This window comes from Coptis chinensis, chromosome 3, assembly GCF_015680905.1.
Source record: "Coptis chinensis isolate HL-2020 chromosome 3, ASM1568090v1, whole genome shotgun sequence".
NCBI classification, from domain to species: Eukaryota; Viridiplantae; Streptophyta; class Magnoliopsida; order Ranunculales; family Ranunculaceae; genus Coptis; species Coptis chinensis.
Window position 1 is genome coordinate 3,596,061 of NC_141458.1, and position 25,866 is coordinate 3,621,926.

Genomic DNA, 25,866 nt, shown 5'->3' on the forward strand with positions numbered 1-25,866 from the left:
CGTATTATCATTCAAATTGGCTAACGACTAGCTTAGAATAATTTATCGTAACTTAGTTAAGCCCCACCAATGAAGAGTTGTCGCGTTATACCACAAATGACGGTTTGGACTTCGGCCATATTATTTGACGCGTCAAATCCCCAATGTAGACCTCTCAATTATGTCTTCATTCAGCTTCAAGATGACGCAAACAAGACCGGAGGCAGACTTATTATGTGAACTATCGGTGTAAATTTAGCAAGTAGCAGATATATCCGATAAATATTTCAAGTCATCGCCCCCCGGGAGGTAATGACAATTAAAGATCGACGTTTTCCTCATCGAGTAATGCTTTCGACATAGGAATATCATCAATAAGAAAATCAGTCATTAGCGAAACCAAATGTATGAGTGTCAGAGACAATGTTGTAAACGCTAAGGTAACTTTTCCATTCTGCGACTCGATCCGTAGACGTTGCGAAAAAACTCTTGCGATAGATATTCGACAAGTATAAACTTCGACTATTCCTTCTTTGAAATAAGCTTAAGACGTCTGACAGCATGAAACAAGGCCAGTGTAATATTTTCAATACAATAATGCCTCGAGACATATGACGGACATTATCCACAATAGATGACGAAGAATCGTCAAAGGCAATAAGTTAAGTCTTTGAATAATTTGGCGCGTGATGGAGCGGTAAATCCCGTCGGTCGTATGCAATTGGATGTTGAAAAGGAATAGGAGGGAGTAGTTCGATACCGCCAGGTTGAGCTGGAACCGCACATTCGCGATGATCGTCAGTAAGTGCATCGAGAACTTAGGCTCGTCGAGTATTCGTCATAATTTTTGTAGAACGTGATCGTCGGTTTTGAATAAGAACCGCAGACGGCGCCAATTATGTTTCGACCAAATATGATCAAAACACTAAATAGTGACGAAAGAGATGAATAACGTAGAAAAGTAGTAAGAAAAGTTATGGTAATTGAGTGAATGATGAGACTGTACCTTTCGGTTGCCTACATACCCAAATTATCGATGGAATCAAGTCTCAAGAACGTAGTTCTTTATGAAAAATAGTTTTGTATTTATATGTGTAGAGTAGAGATTTCTTATAGCTCAAGTAATCGTAATTGAACATAACTCTTAATTGATAATTATCTCATTGATAAGAAAACGAATCTAGACATAAATTAATGTACATAAGTGGCAAGCCATGTGGCTAAGGTTCAACCTTAGACACATGAGTTAATGGGCCAGTACATTGATCCATGATATTGCGAATTGGGCTTTAGCCCTGTCGATTAAACTAATAAAGTGGAGACCCCTACTAATGGATGTTTGCCACGTAGGTGGGGGTCGAAACACCTATGTTTGTGGGTTCAGTAAGAATTCAATACATGCCGAATTATTCAGGGAAGCTAAACTTATTATTTGGGATGAAGTCCTAATGCAAAACAAGTTTTGTGTGGAGGCAGTTGATCGGACACTCCAGAATACTCGCGACAATAATAAACCTTTCTGTGGAATAACAATGGTGCTTGGTGATGATTTTCGTCAATGCCTTCCAGTTATACCCAAAGGGGTTTGGGAACAGATTGTGCGTGCTTCCTTACAGTCTTCCTTCCTCTAGAATCACATTCATGTTCTAACTCTTGCCCAAAACATGCGATTGGAAAATAGAAACTTTGCAAATATTGCTTTTGCAAATTTCTTTATAGAGGTACCAAACTTTGCATTTTCCCTTATACTGTTTTCCTTCATTCTAATATTCATCTGCATCCTTTTTTGTACTATTTTTATTCGTACTAATATCATTACTATTTTCTCCTTGCCACGCTTAGATAGGAACTGACCCAAGCGAGACGGTTGAACTACCATCCACAATTCAACGATGTGCAAATATTTAAGATCTTATTTCTACTACATATCCTCAGCTTGATCAAGCTTCCACTGTTACACCCGAATATTTAATTGAGTGCACAATTTAATTTATCAGCACGCAATGATGATGTCAACGACATTAATGCAGCGACTTTAAATATGTTCCCAGGGGAAAGTACTATCTTTCTAGCTGCAAACAAGATGGCAGATGAGGATGCAACCAATCCAACCAATATTAATCAATACCCAAATGAGTACCTAAACTCACTTGATCCAACCGGTCTACCACCATTTCATCTCAACCTTAAAGTTGGTTGTGCTATAATGTTGTTGCGAAATATTGCTCCCAAAGATGGATTATGCAGTGGAACCCGCTTGATGGTGGTCCAATGTCAGCCACACGTTCTTTTTGCAATAATTTTAACTGGTGAAAAGGCAGGTAATCATGCATTTATTCCAAGGATATCTCTGTCGCCGTCGTCTTTTGATTTTCCTTTTAATATGACAAGAAGACAATTTCATCTACTTGTTGCTTATTCAACGACTATAAATAGGTCACAAGGACAATCAGTGAAATATGTGGGAATTGACCTTCGTACTGAAGTTTTCAGTCATGGTCAGTTATATGTAGCCCTATCAAGGCGCACTTCTTCAGACAGAATCAGTATTCTCCTCCCTCCAAATTCGGGTAATCATACCCCAAACTTTGTATACCCAAAAGTCTTACTATAATTCGTAAGTTCTTTTCCCATTTACTTTGAGTAGTTTCTCATTGACTTCATGATCATCAAATTTATACATGTGTATTGGCTTTGACTTGGTTAATGTGTTTCATTATATTTATGTAGTTCTGCGACTTGGAGTGTATTTCCATTTTGTCCGTTTCTACGCTGGAGATTTCATTACGCACATTGGTTAGTGAATTTTCCCCTAATTTTTTTTTTTAACCTTACATCAGTTGAATTTTTTATCCTATACAAATCTGTTTTCAGTTCCTACTTAGTGGCGATGTCTGTTTATGCTCTTTAAAACTTAAAGATCTATGTTGAACGAAGAAACTTTGATTCTCATATCTATGCTTATCAAGTATGTTCCTTCCCTTTTCTATGTTATGAGTGATATACTGATTTTCTTGTAAATGGAAAGCTTGATCAGTAGAAATGTTTATACACCACAAGTATATATATTAATTATGTCAGTTTCTTCTCTATATATGCTTTAAATTGGAATTCTGTCAGTAGTCTTTCTTTGCAATTTCTTTTTTGTTCGTGTATGTGTGCCTTTCTTTCCAACCGGACAATGGGGAATGCAATCCTACAACATTTTGAATTCTGTACGTCTTCTTTTGTTTGTGTAGCCAAAGCAAATTCACGAGATCAAGGATTTCCTTCTCACAACAAGAAGGAAGGATGCATGATCTGTCAAAATTAAGAGGAGCAAAGATGTGGTCAAGTTCAAGGTTCACTGCTCCAAGTACCTTTACACTATGTGTGTTTGACTCAGAGAAGGCTGATAAGTTGAAGCAGTCACTTCCACTAGGTTAGTATATAATCACTACTTTAGGCTATGAGAAATGATTGAAGTGCCCTTTTTATGTTACTGGCTTATTTTTCTTATTTGTCGTTTCTTTTATTATTACAGGTTTGGCTGTGCAAGATCTTTGAGCAAAGAAATGGAATTTTGGGAGCCTTTGTCATTAGGAAATTTTCCTTTTAGAGATTTATGGTTTTTTTTCATCGAGTGACTGAAGTTTTGAATTCTCGAATGATGGAATTTTCTTTATTTTTGGTACTTGAAACTTTTATGTTGCTAGGAATCAATATGTAGTTTGATGCTGCTAGGAGTCAATATGTAGTTTGTTTATTTATGTTGTTTCTACTTTTCTCGATGGAGATTATGATATCCCAAGGTTTACTTTGATTTTTTTTTTTTTTTTTTTGCGGTGAATTTATGATTCCATAAGTGACCATATTTTCATCCAAACAATGAGGTTTTCCTTGATATGCCGCGCTAAAGCATAATACTAGCATCTGATGTGATTTCATAAGCTTTACAGGACTTGAGCTTTTGCAGGAGGCTTGTGAGTTGTGTTATGCCTAGGAGAAGAAAACCAGGATAGCAGACACTTTTTTTAAGTTTCTCCCATGTTAGTGGTGGATAGAAGTGTTTGGCTTCTGTTGCCACCGTATGTATAGTATGTGCAAGTAACTTTGGATTGTAATTGGAATTAATAGCCAAAGCAGCTGCTGTAACATTGGTTGCACTAAACTAATTAACTAGGCTTTTGTTGTTTGTGATGACTTGGTACGTAGTTCATGAACAGTGGAGATAAAGTAATAATGGTAGTGAATGCATATGCATTTGAACTTGCTAAACCGGAATATGTAAACCTTCTTTGACAGTCTTCTGTTGTTGGAGCTATACATAATGGTAGTGAATGCACACGCACTCTTGACATTTCTTTTTGTTTTGGTAGACTAGCTGGATACTAAACTAATAAATCCAATTGATGTGTTTCCAGCAATGGCTGGTCACTGGTGGTTGTATTCAAAGTTATTGCGATTAGTTGATCTATAATGTTTTAGCTAAAATAAGAATAATCATGTTAAGGTTAGTTAAAGGGGGATTTTGTTCACAGAGTTGTGGAGTGATTCGTACTTGTACTTGCAAATAATTGATGGGAAAAGCCGAAAAGTGATGTGTTCCATTTTCTTAATTTTTAGTTTTGATCTTAGGAAGGCAGATACCAAAATGTATAACCAAAAAGGTGTGTCTCACGTCAAAGCCTTCAAATCACTTAAAAACATGATTATATAAGATTGCAAAGAGCATCCACAGTCCATACTCCAAACAACGAGAATCAAACAGAATGTAAACGTATTATGAAACACCTAAACCAAAATATTTTATTCAAAAAGCAATTGCATCTTATTTGTTTGGAACTGATCACTCAAGTCATCTCTGCTTATTCTTCTTTTTCCTCCGATAATCAAGTTACCAGGTGATGTTTTGGTGTAAATATGTACATGGGCATGTAGATGTACTAGGTAGCGTGCGCCGAAGGCGTGGCTAGTTGTTTAATGCCGTACAACATGGGCAAACCCTAGTACTTTAAACAACAGGGGTTTTAATGTAAACTGGTACATACTTTGGGGGGTTTAGTCTAATTAACTATAAATTTATTGATTTCTATTGTAATATATATTATTTTAGTATTAATACACTAAACATCACTTAAAAAAACACTATTTTTTTAAGTTTGCCAGCCTTATTATTGCATTTTAATATTTTTATGAAATGAATTTAGTTAATTATAATCAAGAAATGTAACTTTAAGAGCATTCCCAATGCAGGTGGATATGGTGGAAATGTGACAATATTCATCTTTTTATGGTTCAAAATCTTTGCCCAATGCAAAGGTGAATATGGTGGTGACTATTTTCCTAAGTCAAAACGAAGGTGAAATCTTCAACCGAGATAGTGGCTGAGTTGTGAACTTCGGACGGGATGTTGGATTTCGTCTAGATTACAAAACTCATCAGACGAAATCCAACATCCCGTCTCACTATATTTATTTTTTTCCAGACGGAATCAAACATCCCGTCTGTTGAAAGTGGGCTGTTTTGCATCTGTTGATATTAGACTCACCAGATGGGATGTTTCATTCTATCTCGTTATAAAATACCAGACGGGATGTTACATTCCGTCTCGATCAAAAAGCCTCCAGGCGGAATCCAACATCTCGTTTGAGATTATTTTTCACCTTTGTATTGGGCAGCCTCATCTTGCTTTTCACAAAAACGGTGGAAAAGATGGAAAATACTGCCTAATTGGAGGTGAATAATAGTGGCTTGCATTGCGGATGTTCTAACAAGTTTTTCAGTAACTTGAATTTAACTTTCCACCTGGTAATCAACACGTCGTAATGCTAACTTAAGCAATGCAACTCTCTTTAAAGAGTTGCTCCCAAAAAATCCCACATAAAAACAAAACTAACACAAAGAATTTCTGCCGTTGTCACTTTACCCAGTCAACGTTTTTAATACATTTTTTTTTTCTCTCTCTCCTCAAAAAACACTTTTTTCACTTCCTCGACTCAGTCACACCAACCTTCTTCCTTCTCCCTCAACATTCTTCTCTTTCACACCCTTTATTTTCTCTCTATCAAACCCGACATCATGATTCATTCTTACTTCCATTCCAAGCAACCCCAAAAAAACTGAAAAAGTTTCGACTACTTACAAAAATAAAAATATGGCTTATTTATTTAGTAGAGAGAGAACTATAGGCAGTGAATCAAAGAGAAGAATGAATAATATTAACATAACACCATCAAGTAGTAATCTTGAAACACCATTTGGTGAATTGGGTAACAATGTTTCAGACTCAGAACTTAGAGAAACTAGCTATGAGATCTTTGTTGCTGCTTGTAGATCTTCTGCTACTGGTAGACCATTAACTTATATACCACAATCTGAAAGGTCTCCTTCTTTTTCATCCAATTCGAATTCCCCATCTTCAATTTCACCTTCTTTACAAAGATCATTAACTTCTACTGCTGCTAGTAAAGTGAAAAAGGCTCTGGGTATGAGATCATCAAAGAATAGTCCATTGAAGGACACTAGTGTTAGTAGTAGTAGTAATAGTCCTTCTTCTAGATATAAGAAGCCTGTTACTATTGGTGAGCTTATGAGGGTTCAAATGAAGATTTCTGAGTCTACTGATTCGAGGATTCGACGCGGGTTGTTGAGGATTGCTGCTGGGCAGGTGAGCTTATTATAAGTTGGGATTTGTTGTAATTTATTTGTGATGAAAGTTGAATTCTGATATAGGGAGAAAAGATGATAACTTTTTGTTTTATGATGATGGACATGCTGTTTATCATGTTAATACTACAGTGATCATATTAGGGTATTTTGAATGCATATGTTTTTAGTATCATCACCCTGATATTTAAGTAAGACTTGTAATTGTGCGAATTCTATTAAGAAACTCTTTGTTCTGTTCTGTTCTGTTCTTTTGTGGGTTGTTTTATTCATTTTGTATGAGGCCAATAGGCCATTAAGGTCTTTGTAGAGCTGTTATTTTGTGGGTTTTATGCGTTGGTTCTTATTCTAGACTGTTTTGTATACCACAATGTGGCGACCACTGATGGTGGCTTGGAAACCTTAATGGTAGTTGAAGTAGGAGGGAGAGAGTGCTGTTTTGATTGCCAGGTTTGGTATTTAGGTTTGCACTGTAATGCTCTGGTGATCAGGGGTGGTTGAGTGCCAGAGTGTAGGAGATGATCCGACTTTGTTGGAGAAGAAGAGGGGCATGGAATGAGGGTAGGAAGGAGACAGGTAGGAAAACTATAAGTTTACCCCTTCTCCCAAGTTCCTCTCACTCAAGACCTCCGTAAGAACCCAAATGTCTTTCACATTAGCATTAATTTTTTCATGTTGGTTTGACTTGTACAGTCAAGTGTAAATCTTATTTGATCTGAACCTCCTATGTTACACTGCAGTTTGTAATTGTATTTTCTTGTGAAGATGATTCCAAAAGTGTTGGTAGTTTGAATGGGCATAAAGGAAAATAGAAGCATACAGCATACGCTCATAGTTGAGAGAGGCCATGTTTTAGTTAATGAGAATTTGCTTTGCTCTGTTGATGGTGTCATTTATTTACTGCAGTAGCAGGTTGACAATATGGGGTGTAGATTGTTGATTTATCCTTTTATGTGATTTGGCAGCTTGGAAAGCGCATTGAGTCTATGGTTCTGCCACTGGAGTTGTTGCAACAGTTCAAATCTTCAGAGTTTCTTGACAACCAAGAGTATGAAGCCTGGCAGAAGAGAAATTTGAAGATTCTAGAAGCTGGGCTACTTCTGCATCCTCATCTCCCACTAGAAAAATCAGATACTGCTCCACAACGCCTCCGTCAGATTATACGAGGAGCTCTGGAGAGACCTATAGAAACGGGAAAGAACAGTGAGTCCCTGCAAGTCCTGCGCAGTGCTGTAATGCCTCTTGCTTGCAGATCATTCAGTGGTTCAGAATCTGACATGTGTCACTGGGCAGATGGGTTTCCACTAAATCTGCGACTCTATCAGATGCTTTTAGAAGCTTGTTTTGATGCTAATGAAGAAACGTCAGTGATTGAAGAGGTTGATGAGGTTTTAGAACTCATTAAGAAGACTTGGGTGATCCTTGGAATAAACCAGATGGTTCACAATCTTTGCTTTTCATGGGTTCTGTTTCTCCGTTTTGTTTCAACTGGACAAGTGGACAATGACCTGCTATTTGCCGCTGATAATCAGCTGGCAGAAGTTGCTAAAGATTCAAAGACAACAAAGGATCCTGTGTACTCCAAGATATTGAGTTCAACACTGAGTTCAATACTGAGCTGGGCGGAAAAGAGACTTCTTGCTTACCATGACACCTTCGTTATGACAATATTGAGTCGATGCAGAGTATTGTCTCTCTTGGTGTATCAGCAGCTAAAATATTAGTGGAAGACATCTCTCATGAGTACCGCGAGGAAAAGGAAAGAAGAAGTAGACGTGGCTCGAATAGGATTGACACTTACATCAGGTCATCACTTGAACTGCTTTTGCTCAGGCAAGTCCTTGCAACTGTTGTCACTGTGACCTTCCCTTCCCTCATGATCTACCCAAAAGACTATTATATTAATCTAAATCACTGCTGTAGTTGTTCACTTCTTCCATATGACATTCAAATCACTTTAATTGGAGAATCATATGCATTTTGAATCTTGAGCTGAAATCCAAATTGGTATTGAGTTTAGATAATTTTTCCGGTCAAACTTTATGTTTTAGATTGGAGATGCCCTTTACAAACCGTTTTTTTTTTTTTGGCTTCTTTCTTTGTCTTTTTGTTGGTGTGGTCCAGCCAGTTGCTATTACACCATTTTATAACTTGCTGGTTGTATGGTGACTTTGGCGGGGTTGTAGACTTCAATAATGATTACAGTTCTTAACTATCTTTAGGTTGTGTTTTCTTTTCGCTGTTATCTCCTGATAAGGTTTTGTAAAACCGGTTAAAGCTTAACGGTCAACTATATCTATATCATGACTTAGTATTTCGTTACTATTTTAAGACAGAGAATGGAGAAGGCAGACTCAAGTAGACGAGGAGTGAGAAACCTGGTGAATCCTCTTCCTGTTCTCGCCATACTTGCAAAGGACATCAGTGAACTGGCAACTAACGAAAAGGAAATTTTCAGTCCTATACTGAAGAGGTGGCATCCTCTTGCAGCAGGTGTGGCTGTTGCCACACTTCATGCATGCTATGGGAATGAGCTGAAACAATTTATTTCAGGAATCACCGAGTTGACACCTGATGCTATACAAGTCCTGAGAGCTGCGGATAAGTTAGAGAAAGATCTTGTACAGATAGCAGTTGAAGATTCAGTGGATAGTGAAGATGGTGGGAAGGCGATTATACGTGAGATGTCTCCGTACGAGGCTGAAGCTGCAGTTTCCAATTTGGTGAAAGTTTGGATAAAAACAAGGTTGGATGTATTAAAGGAATGGGTTGACCGGAACCTTCAACAAGAGGTATGTTGTTGCTGGTTCTTTTATTAGGTTTGCCTCTGCTAGTAGAAACCACCCAGATGTTATTGTTCCTCATATTTTTACCCGTTCTAATCTTTTAATTTTCTTGCTGAGGACTGCTGAGCTTATCTTTGTGCCAATCCTTTCAGGTATGGGATTCACGAGCAAACAAAGAAAGATTTGCGCCCTCTGTTGTTGAAGTCTTGCGAACTATGGATGAGACATTAGATGCATTCTTCCAATTGCCAATAATGATGCATCCAGCCTTGCTACCGGACTTGATGTCTGGTCTTGACAGATGCCTTCTCCATTACATATCCAAGACAAAATCAGGATGCGGTACGATGCTTGTCTGTTTTAGAAGCATCTGTACATGGGGCCATGCCTTCGGTATTTATAATCAAATTGTTCTTCTCCTGCTTGTGTTGTACAGGATCACGAAATGCGTTCTTACCTACTATGCCGGCATTAACCAGATGTACAATGGGATCAAAATTTGGTGTGTGGAAGAAGAAAGAGAAGCTGCAAGTCTCTAAGAAGAAATCTCAGGTGGGGACAATGAACGGAGACAGCACCCTTGGGATACCGCAGCTGTGTGTTCGTATAAATACTCTGCAGCACATTCGGACAGAGTTGGAGGTTCTGGAAAGAAGGCTAGTCACATATCTGAGGAATGCCGAATCAGCTTCTGCACACGATATTGCTAATGGTTCGGGAAAAAAGTTTGAGCTCTCTCCTGCTGCTTGTATAGAAGGTATCCAGCAACTCAGTGAGGCAACGGCTTACAGGGTCATCTTCCATGATCTGAGCCATGTTCTATGGGAGGGTTTATATATTGGGGATCCAGCATCTACAAGGATTGAACCGTTGCTGAGAGAACTAGAGCAGAGCTTGGAGATGATAGCCGAAACTGTGCACAGTAGAGTACGTACACGTGTGATTACTGACATTATGAAAGCTTCCTTTGATGGTTTGCTGTTGGTGCTTCTTGCTGGAGGCCCTTCTCGTTCTTTCACCAAGGAAGATTCTCAAATAGTAGAGGAAGATTTTAGATCTCTGAAAGATCTGTATTGGTCTAATGGAGACGGGTTACCAGATGACTTAATAGATAGGTTTTCAAAACACTGAGAGAAGTTTTCGCCCTTCTCCGTACTGATACTGAGAGCCTTATTGAACGATTTAGACGTGTGACATTGGAGACATATGGCCCTTCTGCGAAGTCCAGGCTTCCGTTACCTCCAACATCAGGACAATGGGGTCCAACTGAGCCGAACACACTCTTACGCGTTCTTTGTTATCGCAATGATGAAGCAGCTACAAAGTTCCTTAAAAAAGCTTACAACTTGCCAAAGAAACTGTAATACATTTGAGGCGAAACCCAGCTATACCTGCGCCTACTGATTCTAGTTTCAGAATCTGATTATGGCAGTGAATTCAGTTTCATGAACGCAGAATACAGTTTCATTGATTGGCCTCCTTGGTATTGCATTTTGAATCAGGACAGAATATGAAGAACAAGAAGCTTTGAGGCCGAGTCTACAAAGGATCCACATTCATTCTAACTTTTGTTAACATACTTTAGATATCCTAGGACCATTCGTCACATGTACTATATATTGAGACAGATTTCGTTTTTTTCAATTTGTGAGTTTCTCAGCATTGGATAGAAGCCGGCCTATTTATCTGACGGGAAAAACAATAATGTAGAGAGACGCTACGTACGGTATAATGTTTGTATCTATATCTTTCTTGTAATCTCTACTACTTATAAGTGGCCTACGAGAGTGAGCCATTTAAGCTGTAACTCGGTTCTAACCAATGCTGCTTTATGGACACGTGTGGGACAAAAATTTGATGTTTTTGTGGGACAAAAATTTGTTCAATTCTGTTTTTAGTGTGACAGTGTCTGACTTTCTAACATAACTTTTTGTTTGGGCAACATTAGATCATCTTTAAGTGGTGGTAATATACTCTTCAAATTTTTGTTTGGGTAAGAAATATCTTTTAAGTGGTGGTAATATACTCTTCAAATTTAAAGAATTTGGTAAAATTTCTAATTCTAGGTGGTGGCAAATTCCATTAACAAAAAACAACTCACGCGACATTACCACTATCACACGATAGTTGGAGTGTCGCATGTACAATTTCAAAACAACCTATGCGACATTAGGAGTGGTGCGCAATCATTCCAAAAGAAAAAAAAAAAAAAAAAAAAAATGCGACGTTAGGAGTGGTGCGCAACCATTCCAAAAGTGAACAAAAAAAAAAAAACCACGACATTACCATTGAGTGACGTGCTAGATAAAGTCAAAACATTTGGGGCAACATTGCAATGTCGCTCAAAGCATCAAAAATATTTTGGGGCAACATTTGCAATGTTGTTCCGCATCCGCATCCAAATTGCCAAATATTCGAACAAGAATGCAAACAAATAGGTGATGCTATCGAATTTGAGGCCACCTAGACTTGGAATTCCGGGAAATTACTAAGTATTTATTCAAATTTGAAGATTTTGACAGGTTATATTACATTAGAAAAAGTCAGGCTAATGTAACGTGAATAATTTCTAGTAATAATAATCACGTGTGGCCGTGTGGGTAACTGGGTAATGTTCTGTGGATCAAAATTTCGAATGGGTATCGGCGAAATATCGAGACAAAAGTAGTCTTCTTCTAGCAAGGACCTAAAATCTGATCCTCTTAAACCCTCTGAAAAACCCAAGAAAAAATGCCAGGCATAATAATGACACAAGACAATACTAGTACTAGTCTAATAATCCCATTTGTACCACCACAAGTAATTCGAGACCCAACAATTTACACACTTGAACAAACACCCAAACAACCACCCATTTCTCGTATTTCAATCTCATGGTGTCGTGGTAACTCACTTCGTTTATCTTTTTTCAAACCGATGATGAAGATATTAGTAGTGGTGGGAAAGTTATTGAAGTTAAGTTGAGTTCAGAAGATAGTGGAGTTGATGATTTGGAAAGGAGGAAGATTGCTTATGGGTCTGTTTCTCCTTTTGCTTTACTTCAAAGTAGGAAAAACTCCGTTGCTGCATTGTCCATGATGGGTTCTTCAAATCAGTTTGATTGGTGAGTTAGTTTGTACTAAGTAATAAAGCCTATTTACAATGGCCACTGTTTACTCATTTTTTGGAACCAACAGGTGGCAGCATGTGATGGAGTATAGCAAGGAGATAAAATCACTTCTTGGTAATCCTAAGCCACCCTCGAGTTCGATTATCGAAGACCCTAAAGCAGTTCTAGAGGTATATCTACTTATTTATATTGCTCACAGAGACGAATTTTACTCATTGGTACGAAAACATTATGCAGACTGTCGAGGCGCCATCCTCTTTGAAGGCTGCGTGGGAGCTGATGGAAACTTTTTATGCGGATAAGCAAGCACAAGCTTGGCTACCGGAGCGTCTCGTTGATTGGTTAGGAGTAATGATCTTTCTTATTGTACTTTTTTTATTTGATATGTGACTTTCTTGAAATCTATTACAATATACAGTACTCTAGTGTAGTGCTGGTAAACCTTTCATTAAATTGCTAACAATGTTTTTGCTGCAGGATTATAATAGCCTCCTATCATCCTCGTTACCAACAGTGCATTCAAAGCTCGTGGACCTACAAAATGAACTTGTCAATTATCAGGTTCTTGTGCCACTTCTTTTAGTTCATCTCAACATTGAGGATTTTTTAATTTCCTATTTATGTCGGCAATCCGAATCTAATTGCCTGCAAAACCTCTGGAAGTGAGCATAGCTTCATTTCTTCATATGCCTCGTCATAACATATGCCAGAACTTTTTGGCGACTTTTAGTTCGCTTTTAATATTCATTATGGAATATGACTCTCAATTCAATATTTTAGGTTCAGATTTTTCTTTGTCATTACACTATAACTAAAGGAATAAATTGTGGATATACTACAACTTCTGGTCCCAAATGTAGCCTCTGTAAAATGTGATTATCAAAACTTTTAGGATGTTTCGTCTGTACCTTTAGTTTGGTTTTCAACTATTTATAGCTTGATTTGCTTTTTGGCACATTCAGTTTGGTTTTACAAAACTTCTTTCACGACGTGTAATTCGTTAATTCCATGTTCGCTTAAAGTGCAATGAGGAAGTTCTAACATAGCTTGTTCCATGCAGGCCATTGAATATAATCCTAAATATTGGGATGGGTTAGCATCAGCACTTGCAATTGGCTGGCTTGAGATTGTGGTATGGTGTTTTGGGATATATTTTCATACTTGTTGTACGTTTCTATGGTTAAACCAGAAAGAAAATTGTTTCCAGGGACTATTTTAACAAACTACACTGTTTTGCAGGTGAAGTTGTTAAGAATGCATGGATCTTATCAACTGGATCAGCTTGGAAACCGTGAGGTTTGCATGTCTTTAGTCAAAGTTTGTTTGGATTTTTTAATTGCTAACTCTGTATGGTCTCGCTTTATGATCAATGACTGAAAACAGGACTACAATGTAGCAAATATATTACATGTTAGGTTAGGTATTTGTTTGTTGAAATTTTAGCTTTCTTGATTATCAATTGCATGAAAGTTTTTCAAAATTCTTTCTGAGGTTTTAAATTTCGATCTGATGTATATTTGGGTCAGTAAGTAGTTCAGAATCCAATAAGACTTCATATAATGAAGTGAAATACTGAAGATATTTTATACATATAGTTTGCAGCAACTTGAAAAGCACTTGATCAGATTAAGTCATTTCAAAATAATAAATAAACTCATGATACTCTAAACCAACCTTTGCTTTTAAAATAAGCAAAGACCGCATTTAACCTGGCTCTATCACTTTTTTGTATCGTTACTTATTATATGAAACTAATGATTGAATAAATCCATTTGGCAAACTAAAATCCGAGCTGTCAGGTACCTTTCGATCTGGATGTCCATGTAATTGATATGGTCTTTTTATGCAAATTTTGGTTGTGCATTTGATTGAGCAGACTGAGAATGGACTCGTGGAAGCAGTAGCTGTTCTTGTGTCGAAAATGCCACGTATGCGTTCTGAGTTAGATGACACAAAATTAGGTGAATGCTTCAAAACCAAGTCTGAGTTTATGAAGGTACTAATTGGATTTTCCATGATAAAAGTCTTTCTTATTAGTTACGTCTGCACTGCCTTACCATTTTGAGTTTATGCCCAGGCATGGGAAAGATGGCGAGGACAGATAGCTAAGCTAGACTGCAGTGCTTTCTGGGTTCAGTGCGATCATCGCCAGACCAGGGAGGGCTTGAAGAACTTGTTACAGGTCATGCTGGGAAACACTAACATTCTTAGTAGTGTGACATGTCACTGGATGGAGCTGTATATATCAAACTTTCTTTATGTCAGACCATTTACAATGGTGAGTGTTGTCGTGTTTATATTACTTCTGGTATGAATTTATTCTTTTTGGTGTTTTGTGTCTTTATCACTGGCTTATAAGCTTTAATCCTGGATCAGGGCTTAGAAGGAATGTACAGCTTAGCTCAGAAATGCATGCAATTAAAACCACTATCCAACCCGCATAGTTTGATGGGGCTTATCCTTGGAATTCTAGGAGAAAACATTGAGGTAATGATGAATTATTTTGTTTCTGCATGTACTTAATTTTCTCTTTTGCTTCTGAAATTGCTTATTTTACCTGTATGATTCAGGTCGTTTTAGCTGAATGTTCAAGAGCTTTTGGCCCCTGGTGAGCTGCTCTACTTCTCATGCATGCAATTATTTTACTTGATTTGTAAATCGTGGAAAAGCTACATTCTTGATGCTGATTATTAAGTTATTATGTGGTTGCTGTTTTTTCCCCGTCTATGATGCCTTAAGGGTAACCAGATGTTGTACTTTTTTTTGCAGGATGGTTGCTCATGCCATTGAGTTGTTTACAGCAGGGAGCACTCAAGCTGAAACTCTCCTACATGAAGAGCGTTATAACCTGGGAGGAATCAGCATGGAGGAGCTCCATCGTCTTGTATATGCTCAAATTCTTTGTTCACATGCATTAACTTGGCAGGTGTGTTCTGATCACTGGGGGAAGAATCTAATTCAGTACTTACGTTTCTTTGATGGGCACAAGAAATATATTTTGAAGGAAATAGTACCACAAGAATATATTAAGTTTTTGTTGGACACTTAGCTTTGACTGGGATACTAGGGTGAATAATAAGGTGGTTTACTACTCGGTCAAAATTAGAAAAGCAGCAGATGACGAAAATGATACGGTGGGAAGAAGACAACAAATAAGAGCATGACATGATTTTCCTTCTGTAGTTTATTTATATTAAAGTTAACATACTGGTTACTAGTTATATATATAAGTTCATATGAACATTCAACCGACAGTCTCATACTTATCATTCCAACTTTATATTCTATATGTTAAACATATTTTTATTTCTAAGATTTTACACATAATAGGGTGCTTCTTAGACACACCAACCACTAGGTTCTTATGTGTGCATATCATTTTCTATCTGATCTAATGTCCGCGTTGGTCAGATTGCTCCAGTTTATCTGGCATCATGCACAAAGCAAGGAATGGGTTTGTTGGAGATTCTATTGTACAAACAACCTGTACAACATACTCATTTACTGCTCAAAGTAAGTCATTTCATCGCTAAAATCACAGTCTCTCTCTCTCGGTAGCTATTTTCAGTTTATAGCAAAAATGATGTCTATATCAAACAGGTATTAGAGATTTGCCGTCTATATGAGCTTTCCAGCATCAGTGCAAACATCATGAAGGTATTTTTTGTACTTTACATGTTTATTTGTCTTTCTTCTTCATTGTCTATTCAATATGTACTGTGGGTTCTAGAACATCTTTCCTTAAACACTGACATCCCAAGAGGATACGCTGAATACTTGTACAAGAAAGAGCTTCCCTCTCTGTTCTCTATGTTTTTTAACGCTGCAGAGTTGCTTTAAACTTCCCTATATTGTTGGACAGATTGCTGGAGTGCACCACTGGAAACATGGAAGGAAAGGGTCTGCAATTTTCTGGCTTCAGCAAGCTCAAGACGAAATTCGCCTCAATAAAATCGCTCAACAGCTGTTTGATTTTGTTGGCAAGCGAATCTCGGATAATAGTTTCAAGGTAATTTAGAACATGACCGCGTTTTTATCATTTTTTGTTGACCTGGTGCTAAATTGTTAGGTTATTTTTACCTGCACCCCCATTTGAAAAAAGAATTAGACTTGCCCCCCTAGACTAACTAGCCATGTCAGTCAACGCATCTTGACTGTTATCTCTGTGGTCAAGGAAGTGAAATGTTTTGAATACCCTTGTCGTTGTAAACTACCAAAATAACCCGGGACTTCCCAATTCAAGACCCATTTTCATGTTTGAGAAAGAAAGAGACACGTGTTGACATCTCGTCCTATCTAATCTAATGGTCACAAACACTTAATACATTGGAAATGTGTCATCAAGAGGGGTATTGGTAGCAAGAAAAGACAATTAGAAAATAAATCTTAAATTAAATTTAGAAACATGTGTTATTAGACATGCACCCCCAAATCGCCATTACAATTGAATAATCTTCATTAATGTCTCCCAAGCTTAAGAAACACTAATTCACATTCTTATTAGTCATTATGCATGTTTATTACTTGTAACCTTTCAAATTCTTGAACACCCACCATCATTTTACCCATATTAAAGTGTTATTTTTAATGATTTCAAATAAAATTGTTGCTTAATTAGTTGGGGAAGATGAACTCAAGGTTTAGGGCTTAATTATCAATGAGCTAGAGTGATGTGGGCCGTTGGATGTGAGTAATTAGATATTGACACATGTCATGTACATTCTCTAGTTTAAATTGGGTATTGCAAAACCAATATGTCATTTTGGTCATTTTTCAACGAAAAGGGTATTCAAGACATTTCAACTGCCTTGACCATGAGATAATGGTCAAAATGAGTTGACTAAGACGGCGAGTGAGTCCGTCGGGTGGGGTTCCCTAAGACTAACTGTGACATTTATATATTAATTTACATTTTCCTTGTATGAGCAGCAATGGGAAGGCTTGATTGAATTGCTTGGTTCTGAAGCCAGGACCGTAGGTGGCCTTGAGTTTCTTCACAAGTAAATACTTAGCTCTGTTACTTTACCTTCATGTTTAATTGTACAGTATTACTAAAACATGAAGTCCATACTAACGTCTCCTTGGGACTTTTGGTCCTTAAATGTGACACAGGTATAGGGATTTCAAGAAATCCCTTCAGCAGGTGCAAGCTGGTAAGGCTAGAGAGGCTGCTCAGCAAGCTATAGAATCGCTTATACAGGTAAAATGGAGATTTTCTAAAGAAAGTGCCCGTTTAAATTAACTGCTAGGATGGAACAATTATGTGCAAACTTGGTTTGGCGTAAAAGTTACATATTTTATTAGCTTTATTCTTACGACTATCAGTTATTCTTGCTTGCGTCTCTTGTTTACCATTGTCAACCCCCGATACTAGATCAACTTTCAAGGATTTTCTTAGTACCTTAGCATCCTACAAATATAAGTTTTGCTGTAAACTAACTCTGGGATCAAAAGATATGGTAATTTCAATTTTAGAAACGAAAAAGTACAATAGTTTCCCTCTCTCCCTTACGCGGTGCGATTCTTCCTCGCATGTCATCTAGCTTTGTTCTCATTTTGTTTTGCCCCTTCAAACCCATAGTATTTATATATTTTTTTATTTGATTTATATGTATACAAAGTATTTTTATATTTGAGGACATGATTTGAGAATGTGAAATTGACTCTGAATGTTCGATAGTTAATGCCTCTATATATGAAAGAAAAATGTAGACGTACCCATTTATTGAGATTGATTAGATATAATAGGCCTTGGTCCTTGACTCCATGATTTGACATTTGTAATTGCTATACAAATTTTTGGTAATGATAAAATTCTTTAATTATTGTTCTGCAGCTCATGAAAAATCCTTCCACACCCCAACGGTTCTGGCTCCCTCTTCTGCACGACTCGGTGAGTTTAAGTGTATGCTTTGTTGCATGACTGTTAATAAAATATGATACTGTTATAATGCTCAGAGACCCCTGTATAGATCCCGATTTACCCCTTTACCCAGTGTACAAAATAAGTATATATATACTAATATACATAGAACTTGGATGTATGGTGTCTGATGCACAGGGGTAAAAAAGGAAAAGAGTTATTTAGAAAATTTCACAAGTTTTTCTGCATTGTGCATTTGTGCGTAGCTTTTGGCCAACAGAGTCAACTTCCAAAGTTCCCTATTGATGCGTGACATAATTTAGTCCAACCTAGAAGTGATGACAAATTCTAATGAGTAAACTCAATCATAATTGTATCTATTTTTTTGAGAAAATAGTCTGATGTGATCTTTGAAGTTTGAACCGACAATTCAAAAGAAGAGTCCGGCTAACCCACTTGAACTTGTTCACAACATCGCTGATGTGAAGTGTATTTAGTTGCTTAAAGACCAAAAAAACCTTGCTGAAAAAGTCGCGACTCATAAATGAAGCCACCTCTTTTTCATCTTCTATCTCCAGTCTCGTCCTTTTTTGTCTGCATTTTCCATTCTCCACTTTTTTACTGTAACTATGATTCAATGAGAAAATTCAGTTTTAAATTAAATCTAATACATTGAGGAAGAAAAAGAATAGCAACATTGCTGGTCTGGATGTAGTTACTTGTTTGCTTAATGTATGGGCTTGGTATATAATGCAGTTGATATTGTTTAATTGGCGAGAACGACCTCTGCTTAACGTCTCCCAAACCAACTTGTTGCTGAACAAATTGCAAGAATTGTCTATTGGAAGGCTGCGTCCTGACTACCATGAACCTGACTTGCCAGCTCAGGCCCTTAACTCTGTCAGACTTGCCCTGGCCACGAATCTTGGCCGAGCTATCCTTGAGGAACGATGATTTTGTTGCTTCTAACTTACAGTCGTGTACTCGTGTGTGCGTGTATTATTTTTGGTTGTTGTTCAGTGTTCACTATCATTTGTAAAACTAATATGATGGGTTTAGTGCTTCTTTTAGTGTATATGATTTTTCCCATGGCTAAAAATATGTTCCGACTATTGTCTATTTATATTTTTAGCGATTGCTTAAAATGATGTCCTTCTATTGAGTTAACATAATTATGTTTGGACGTATTTAACTTTACTAAATTGTGCATCTACCTTGCACCCATTGGATCTGAAACCATAAAAAACTAGAAATGAACTAGACCTCCTGATTAATGTTACCCGGCTTATTTGGAGCTACCATTTTGACATTGGTAGTCACATTCATGTAGGGGCGTAGGGCGCATACGAACAATTTTGAAGATCCATTACTTTAGTTGGAAGACTTGGAACTTCTCCTATTAGATGACACATTAGGGCGAATGGCATTTTCGATCTACCTGAGAATATTCACTAGCAATTTAGGATTTTCTGTTTGGAACGCATATTGCGTGGGATTTCTCTCTTGGAAAAATGTTCGGAACGCATATTGCGTCAACTGGAAATTTGGCGAACCAAGCTAACGTTTAAGACTTAAATGTACTTTACCAAAAAAAAAAAAAAAAAAAAAAAAACTAATGTACGCTTGTGGCCTCGTGGGGCTTTATGGGATTTTTCACCTTGTACATCTATGTAAATTTGCCAAGAGGATGTACATACAACGATACAAGGCAACTTTGAATTTCAGTTAGAAACCAATGTGTACGTGAATCATCAATAACATGTGCCGAAGTAGTTCTGAACATATCATTTTCCTTTCATTTCTTAGCTGGAGGATTAGGATAAAAAGATGATTGTTGGTTGAATGAACAATAAAATTTCGCTAAATGCAGTATACATCACATGCTGGATCAAATTTCTTAGCTGGAGGATTAGGATAAAAAGATGATTGTTGGTTGAATGAACAATAAAATTTCGCTAAATGCAGTATACATCACTTGCTGGATCAAATTAACCGAACAACTTTATCCTATAATAACTTTATCCTATAATAAGCACTAATCATTCTCTCTCCCTACGTCCACACTTGTAACAATATTTAAGGCATTCATGCCCGTTCAAAACTACTTCTGTTGGTTTATATATCTGTTTTTTTGAATAATTTTAGAAGTAATATCCAAGTTTTGCTAAATATAATCATTTCCGGATATCAGGAACACATATATAAGCATTAGCCTAGTGCTTTGGCTGAATATCAGATATCAACCTTCATCCATGATAAAATTTTTCACAATGGGGTTGTGTAGATATATGTTATTAGTCTTTGCTGTAGCCGCATTGTGTATAGATTTAACGTTCTTAGCATCTGCAGCTGAAGTTACTTACGACGGAGGTAACCTTTTAATCGATGGAGTGCCAAAAGTTATACTGTCAGGCTCGATCCATTACCCGCGTAGTACTGTACAAGTAAGTTACTCGCTGTTTGTGATTAGTTATCATTCTCAGTCGTCATTCAGTTCATTTGTGCATAAAAAAAACAGACTCGGAATTGCTTACTGAGTTTCGTACATTGGTTTCAGATGTGGCCGGATTTGATTCAAAAAGCTAAGGCAGGAGGTCTTGATACCATTGAAACTTATGTTTTTTGGGACCGTCATGAGCCTAATCGTCGCCAGGTTTTCACTTGATGCATGTATGCTAATTTACTGAATATGTAGAATACACAATATTCCTGACACCTCTCTTTTTCACTGTCGGTTTAGTACGATTTCTCGGGGAACTTAGACTTGGTGAGGTTTCTCAAGACAATACAAGATGCAGGAATGAATGCCATTCTTAGGATTGGTCCATATGTGTGTGCTGAATGGAATTATGGGTATGATTCGTATTAACTTACTATCATAGACCTTACGAAGTTTACGTTGTTGATCAGATTTTTCTCAAGATATTTGGTTTACGTTTTATTGTAACCAGAGGGTACCCTGTGTGGTTGCACAATCTGCCTGGAATTCAAATCAGGACAGATAACCAAGTCTATAAGGTTGGTTAATTACATATGTTGATTATCCTGTATTCCTATGGTTACTGATTTCGTAGATCTCAGCTCGTTTTTTTCGGATACTGAATACCGCCTAACTTACCATTGTTTCTGTTCTCAAGGATGAGATGGAAACCTTCACTAAATTAATAGTGGACATGTGTAAAAAAGAGAAGCTCTTTGCACCACAAGGAGGTCCCATTATCTTAGCTCAGGTTCGCTGTTTATTATTTTCATTATGGTTGTTGTTGTTCTCCTCATCAATCATCATTGCTCTTCTTGTTATTGAGTTACGTGTCAATACTTAACAGATTGAGAACGAGTATGGAAATATTGACAAAAGTTATGGAGAAGCAGGCAAGAACTACATCAAATGGTGTGCACAGATGGCCTTGAACCAAAACGCTGGAGTTCCATGGGTCATGTGCCAACAAGCAGATGCTCCACAAACTATGGTTTGTTTGTTATGCTTTAAAATGGCCTTTCCAATGCAATGACACTATTACGTACTTAGTAAATTCTACATTTGATGTCTTCAAACAGATCAATACATGCAATGGTTTCTACTGCGACAATTTCAAACCAAACAATCCAAAGAGCCCCAAGATGTGGACTGAGAACTGGACTGGCTGGTGAGTCTGCTTCTGTCCATCTTCATTTTCGTTTCTTACAATAGTGATCTGAAACTAGTATTGTGTCAGGTTCAAGAACTGGGATGGTGCAAACCCACACAGAACTGCTGAAGATCTTGCCTTTTCCGTAGCACGCTTTTTCCAAAGTGGAGGTGTTTTGCAGAACTATTACATGGTTAGTCGGTCTAATTGACTTTCTTACTTTTCACTTACCAGTAAAGCATAAACTGTGCAAAATGGATCGCTTTATTCTTTCCCGAGTTTTATTTTCCGCAGTAGAAGTATTAATATCGTTTGTACATGGTTTCAGTACCATGGAGGAACCAACTTTGGTCGTACTGCAGGGGTCCATACATCACAACGTCTTATGATTATGACGCACCTCTTGATGAATATGGTGATTACAGAACTTGAGAATTTGCAATACATTTAGACCCCAAAGTGCACAACACATGATTAACATCTCTTGAATGTATAGGTAACTTGAATCAGCCGAAGTGGGGACATTTGAAGAAACTCCATGAAGTTCTAAAATCCGCAGAGAATATTCTCACCCAAAGGTCAACAACAGAAAAACAGTTGGGAAATGGAGTTGTGGTGCGTTATACTAAACCTTCCATAAAAAAAATCCCCTACATAAGTTGAAATAATTAGCAATAAAAATATGTGTACACTGCCTAATCTAGAATTCTTGTGCCAACAGTTGACCAAGTACAGTGACAAGGCTGGTAATGATTCAATATGTTTCTTGAGCAATCCAAATGGATCAAATGATGCCAATGTTGATTTGCAAGGCGACGGAAAGTTTTTTGTGCCTGCTTGGTCTGTTAGTATCCTTACCGACTGCAAGACTGAAGTTTACAACACTGCCAAGGTAACAACCATGTAATCTCAAATTAACCAATTCAGATAGTTTGTTTACCTAACACTAACTTGTTAAGATAGTTTGAACCTAACACAAACTTGTTTTCCTTTTTCTTCTTCAGATTAACACCCAAACTTCTATAATGGTGAAGAAGCCCAACGGAGCTCAAAATGAACCTGACTTCAGTAAGTGGGAATGGAAGGGAGAACCAATAAAAGATGCCCTCGGTGGTAACGGCGGCACATCTAACTCAACACAGCTTCTTGAGCAAAAGGCAGTAACTGCTGATAGTAGTGACTATTTGTGGTACATGACAAGGTGACTTCACTTCAAACTAAAAAATAAAGTTTGCCATTTTATTTTATTTTTTTAGGATTTCCATTTTTATTTATTTTCCTTGCTTGAAAATTTCAGCGTCAATGCTGGGGCCAATGGCGACCTTCCTGTAGGGAGCATGACACTGCGTGTCAATACCACTGGTCATGTACTTCATGCATATGTGAACAAGAAGCGCATAGGTAACTAGAAAATGAATGTTCACTGCTCTCAATATTGAGTTATGCATTATTAAAGATAGTTTGTTGTAAAAATTAGTGAATTAATAGTCTTTTCTATTCTTCTTATAAATACTAAGAAGATTTATATGCAAGCATTTCTTTTGTTCTGCCTCTTATAGTCTTATTAGGCACACTTTTATCACAACTAACAATTACGTTTTGCTTTTCCTTTGAACAATAGGATCACAATGGGGCAAAGATGGTAATTACAAATTCGTGTTCGAACAGCCAATCAAGTTGAGAAAGGGGAGGAATGATATCATTTTACTCAGTGCCACCGTTGGATTACCGGTATTTAGTTCATTTTTCCTGGTTTTGAGTCGTTATTGCTAACAAGAGTTTTTAGAAGATCATGCACCCGTTTGAGCATACTGGTTGATTTGAATCTTACTAACATTTCTTTTTTCATCTATCAATTCGCTGAATATAAAAGAACTATGGTGCCTTTTACGATTTAGTACCAGCCGGAATTGTTGGTGGCCCAGTGCAGTTACTTGGAACTGGGAGTGTTAATACTACTAAGGACTTGTCATCTAATCTGTGGTCTTATAAGGTAATGCAGCAAGATATGAAACAAATTAAAGTGTATTGTTTTTTGTAGTCTGTGAAGTTTTAACTAAATAAAATTTATTCTGCCTTTCTTTTCCATATAAAGATTGGATTGAATGGAGAGAAGAAGAAATTCTATGATGGTAAATCAAAAGAATCAATAACTGGCTGGGAAGATGAAGCCCTTCCTCTAAGAAGGCCCATGACTTGGTACAAGGTAAAGAATCTGTCAACACCAAGGATTTCGCCATCTGATGAAGTAATTATTTCATAGAATGGAACTGAGTAGATATTGCTTATATTTGGATATCACTTTTGTTTGCTCTTAGACTACTTTCAAGGCTCCCTTGGGAAGAGACCCTGTGGTTGTGGACTTACAAGGTATGGGAAAAGGTCATGCTTGGGTAAATGGACACAGCCTCGGCAGGTTCTGGCCTTCCATGCCCGTTAAAGGTAGTGGGTGCAGTGCCACATGCGACTATCGTGGTGGATATGGTTCAGATAAATGTTTGACGAACTGCGGAAATACTAGTCAAAGATGGTAAGCCAAATGATCGTATAGCCATTTGAAGGTTTAGATGTTCATCATATATATACATTCTACTGACCTTAAAATTTGTAACTGCACCAGGTATCATGTACCTCGATCTTTCCTCTTCGATGATGACAGCAACACACTTATTTTGTTCGAAGAGATAGGTGGTAATCCAATACAAGTGAATTTCCAGACTGTTACAGTTGGCAAAGCATGTGCCAGTGTAGAAGAAGGGAATACATTAGAATTATCATGTCAAGGTGGCCGAAGAATCTCTGCAATCGAATTCGCTAGCTACGGAAACCCGCAAGGCAAATGTGAATCATTCAAGAAAGGCACTTGTGACGCTGCTAAGAGCTTATCTGTGGTGCAAAAGGTACTTAAGACCATGCAATTATCACAATTCACAAAGTATTGTTATTTGCTAAAATAATGTACATCTAGCTGCTATATACCCTATACATTACAGACAAAAAAAGTCTAAACTGACTGTGTCTTTCTTACAGGCATGTGTTGGAAGAGACTCGTGTTCGATCAATGTATCCGAGGCGACATTTGGAGCAAGCAACTGTGCAGCAGACGTTACCAAGAAACTTGCAGTGCAAGCTGTTTGTTAGAGACACCATTTCGGTGTCCGGTTGTCTTTCTTTTCTTTCTTGTAAAATGAAGTGTAAATAGAAGGAAGAGAAGGCCGGATTGGGTAGTAAAACAAAGTACATTCTTACTGTGCATGGCAAAAAGAGAAGCTATTGAGGGATTATACAGTTGGATTCTTCGAAGTGAAGATTGTATCTGATGATTTTCATTTTAATAAAAAAAGGTCCCTGTTGCATAAGTTTCAAATTGTTTTTTCACTCTGTTTCAGAGCTTACTTCGCGTTCAAGTAGCGGCATATATACCGAGCCGGGCCTATATGGGCCTTCTAGCTCTTCTTTCGGTGACTAATTCGACTCCTAACTCGCTGCATTTGAACAGCAAACTGGTTAAAATGGAGGCAAATGTGTTACTGCTAACATGGTCGCCTCTTTCACCACTATCCATATTAACCTTCACAAGAACTCAACACTAAAATCACCTTCAACACTCATATAAAATTATAAATACAAGTAAGAGTTGCTTATGGAATTGCCAACTCTAAACATGGAAAACAGGGGACGAATCTCATACATTAGTTCAGTCTGAAAATAGTAATATATATTTTTTGCTAAAGAGTAATTTTGATTATAACTAGAAAAAGTACAGAGAGAGATGGTGCAGAAGAAAAATAAAAAGGGAATAGTTACAGTTTGTATTTTAGGTCCTTGGAATGGATTTCTACGAACTACTAC

General features: G+C 37.4%; 2 protein-coding genes and 1 pseudogene across 3 annotated transcripts; all 3 read left to right on the plus strand.

The window, feature by feature from the left end:
* Window positions 1-5,981: 5,981 nt before the first annotated feature.
* LOC147507328 (protein unc-13 homolog) lies at window positions 5,982-10,882 on the plus strand. Its single transcript, XM_086600049.1, is given in 7 exon segments — window positions 5,982-6,628; window positions 7,593-8,283; window positions 8,286-8,476; window positions 8,964-9,419; window positions 9,566-9,755; window positions 9,850-10,533; window positions 10,536-10,882. Coding segments are annotated over 7 exon segments (2,967 nt in total). The 5' UTR covers window positions 5,982-6,115; the 3' UTR covers window positions 10,778-10,882.
* A 1,176-nt stretch (window positions 10,883-12,058) lies between these two features.
* Window positions 12,059-19,504, plus strand: LOC147507329 (nuclear pore complex protein NUP85-like). The gene is given in 19 exon segments (XM_086600050.1): window positions 12,059-12,324; window positions 12,327-12,516; window positions 12,590-12,692; window positions 12,760-12,870; window positions 13,000-13,083; window positions 13,583-13,654; window positions 13,762-13,818; window positions 14,399-14,518; window positions 14,600-14,800; window positions 14,899-15,009; window positions 15,093-15,130; window positions 15,292-15,448; window positions 15,934-16,035; window positions 16,123-16,179; window positions 16,385-16,531; window positions 17,452-17,522; window positions 17,635-17,722; window positions 18,359-18,415; window positions 19,142-19,504. Coding segments are annotated over 19 exon segments (2,145 nt in total). The 5' UTR covers window positions 12,059-12,143; the 3' UTR covers window positions 19,340-19,504.
* A 1,071-nt stretch (window positions 19,505-20,575) lies between these two features.
* Window positions 20,576-25,373, plus strand: LOC147507330 (beta-galactosidase 15-like; annotated as a pseudogene). Its single transcript, XR_015217628.1, has 19 exons — window positions 20,576-20,829; window positions 20,943-21,038; window positions 21,126-21,238; window positions 21,337-21,403; window positions 21,523-21,615; window positions 21,712-21,855; window positions 21,944-22,032; window positions 22,102-22,207; window positions 22,343-22,429; window positions 22,511-22,629; window positions 22,736-22,906; window positions 23,019-23,215; window positions 23,312-23,415; window positions 23,636-23,745; window positions 23,888-24,007; window positions 24,110-24,220; window positions 24,333-24,544; window positions 24,635-24,914; window positions 25,045-25,373. The product of XR_015217628.1 is annotated as a beta-galactosidase 15-like (transcript).
* The last annotated feature ends 493 nt before the right edge of the window (window positions 25,374-25,866 follow it).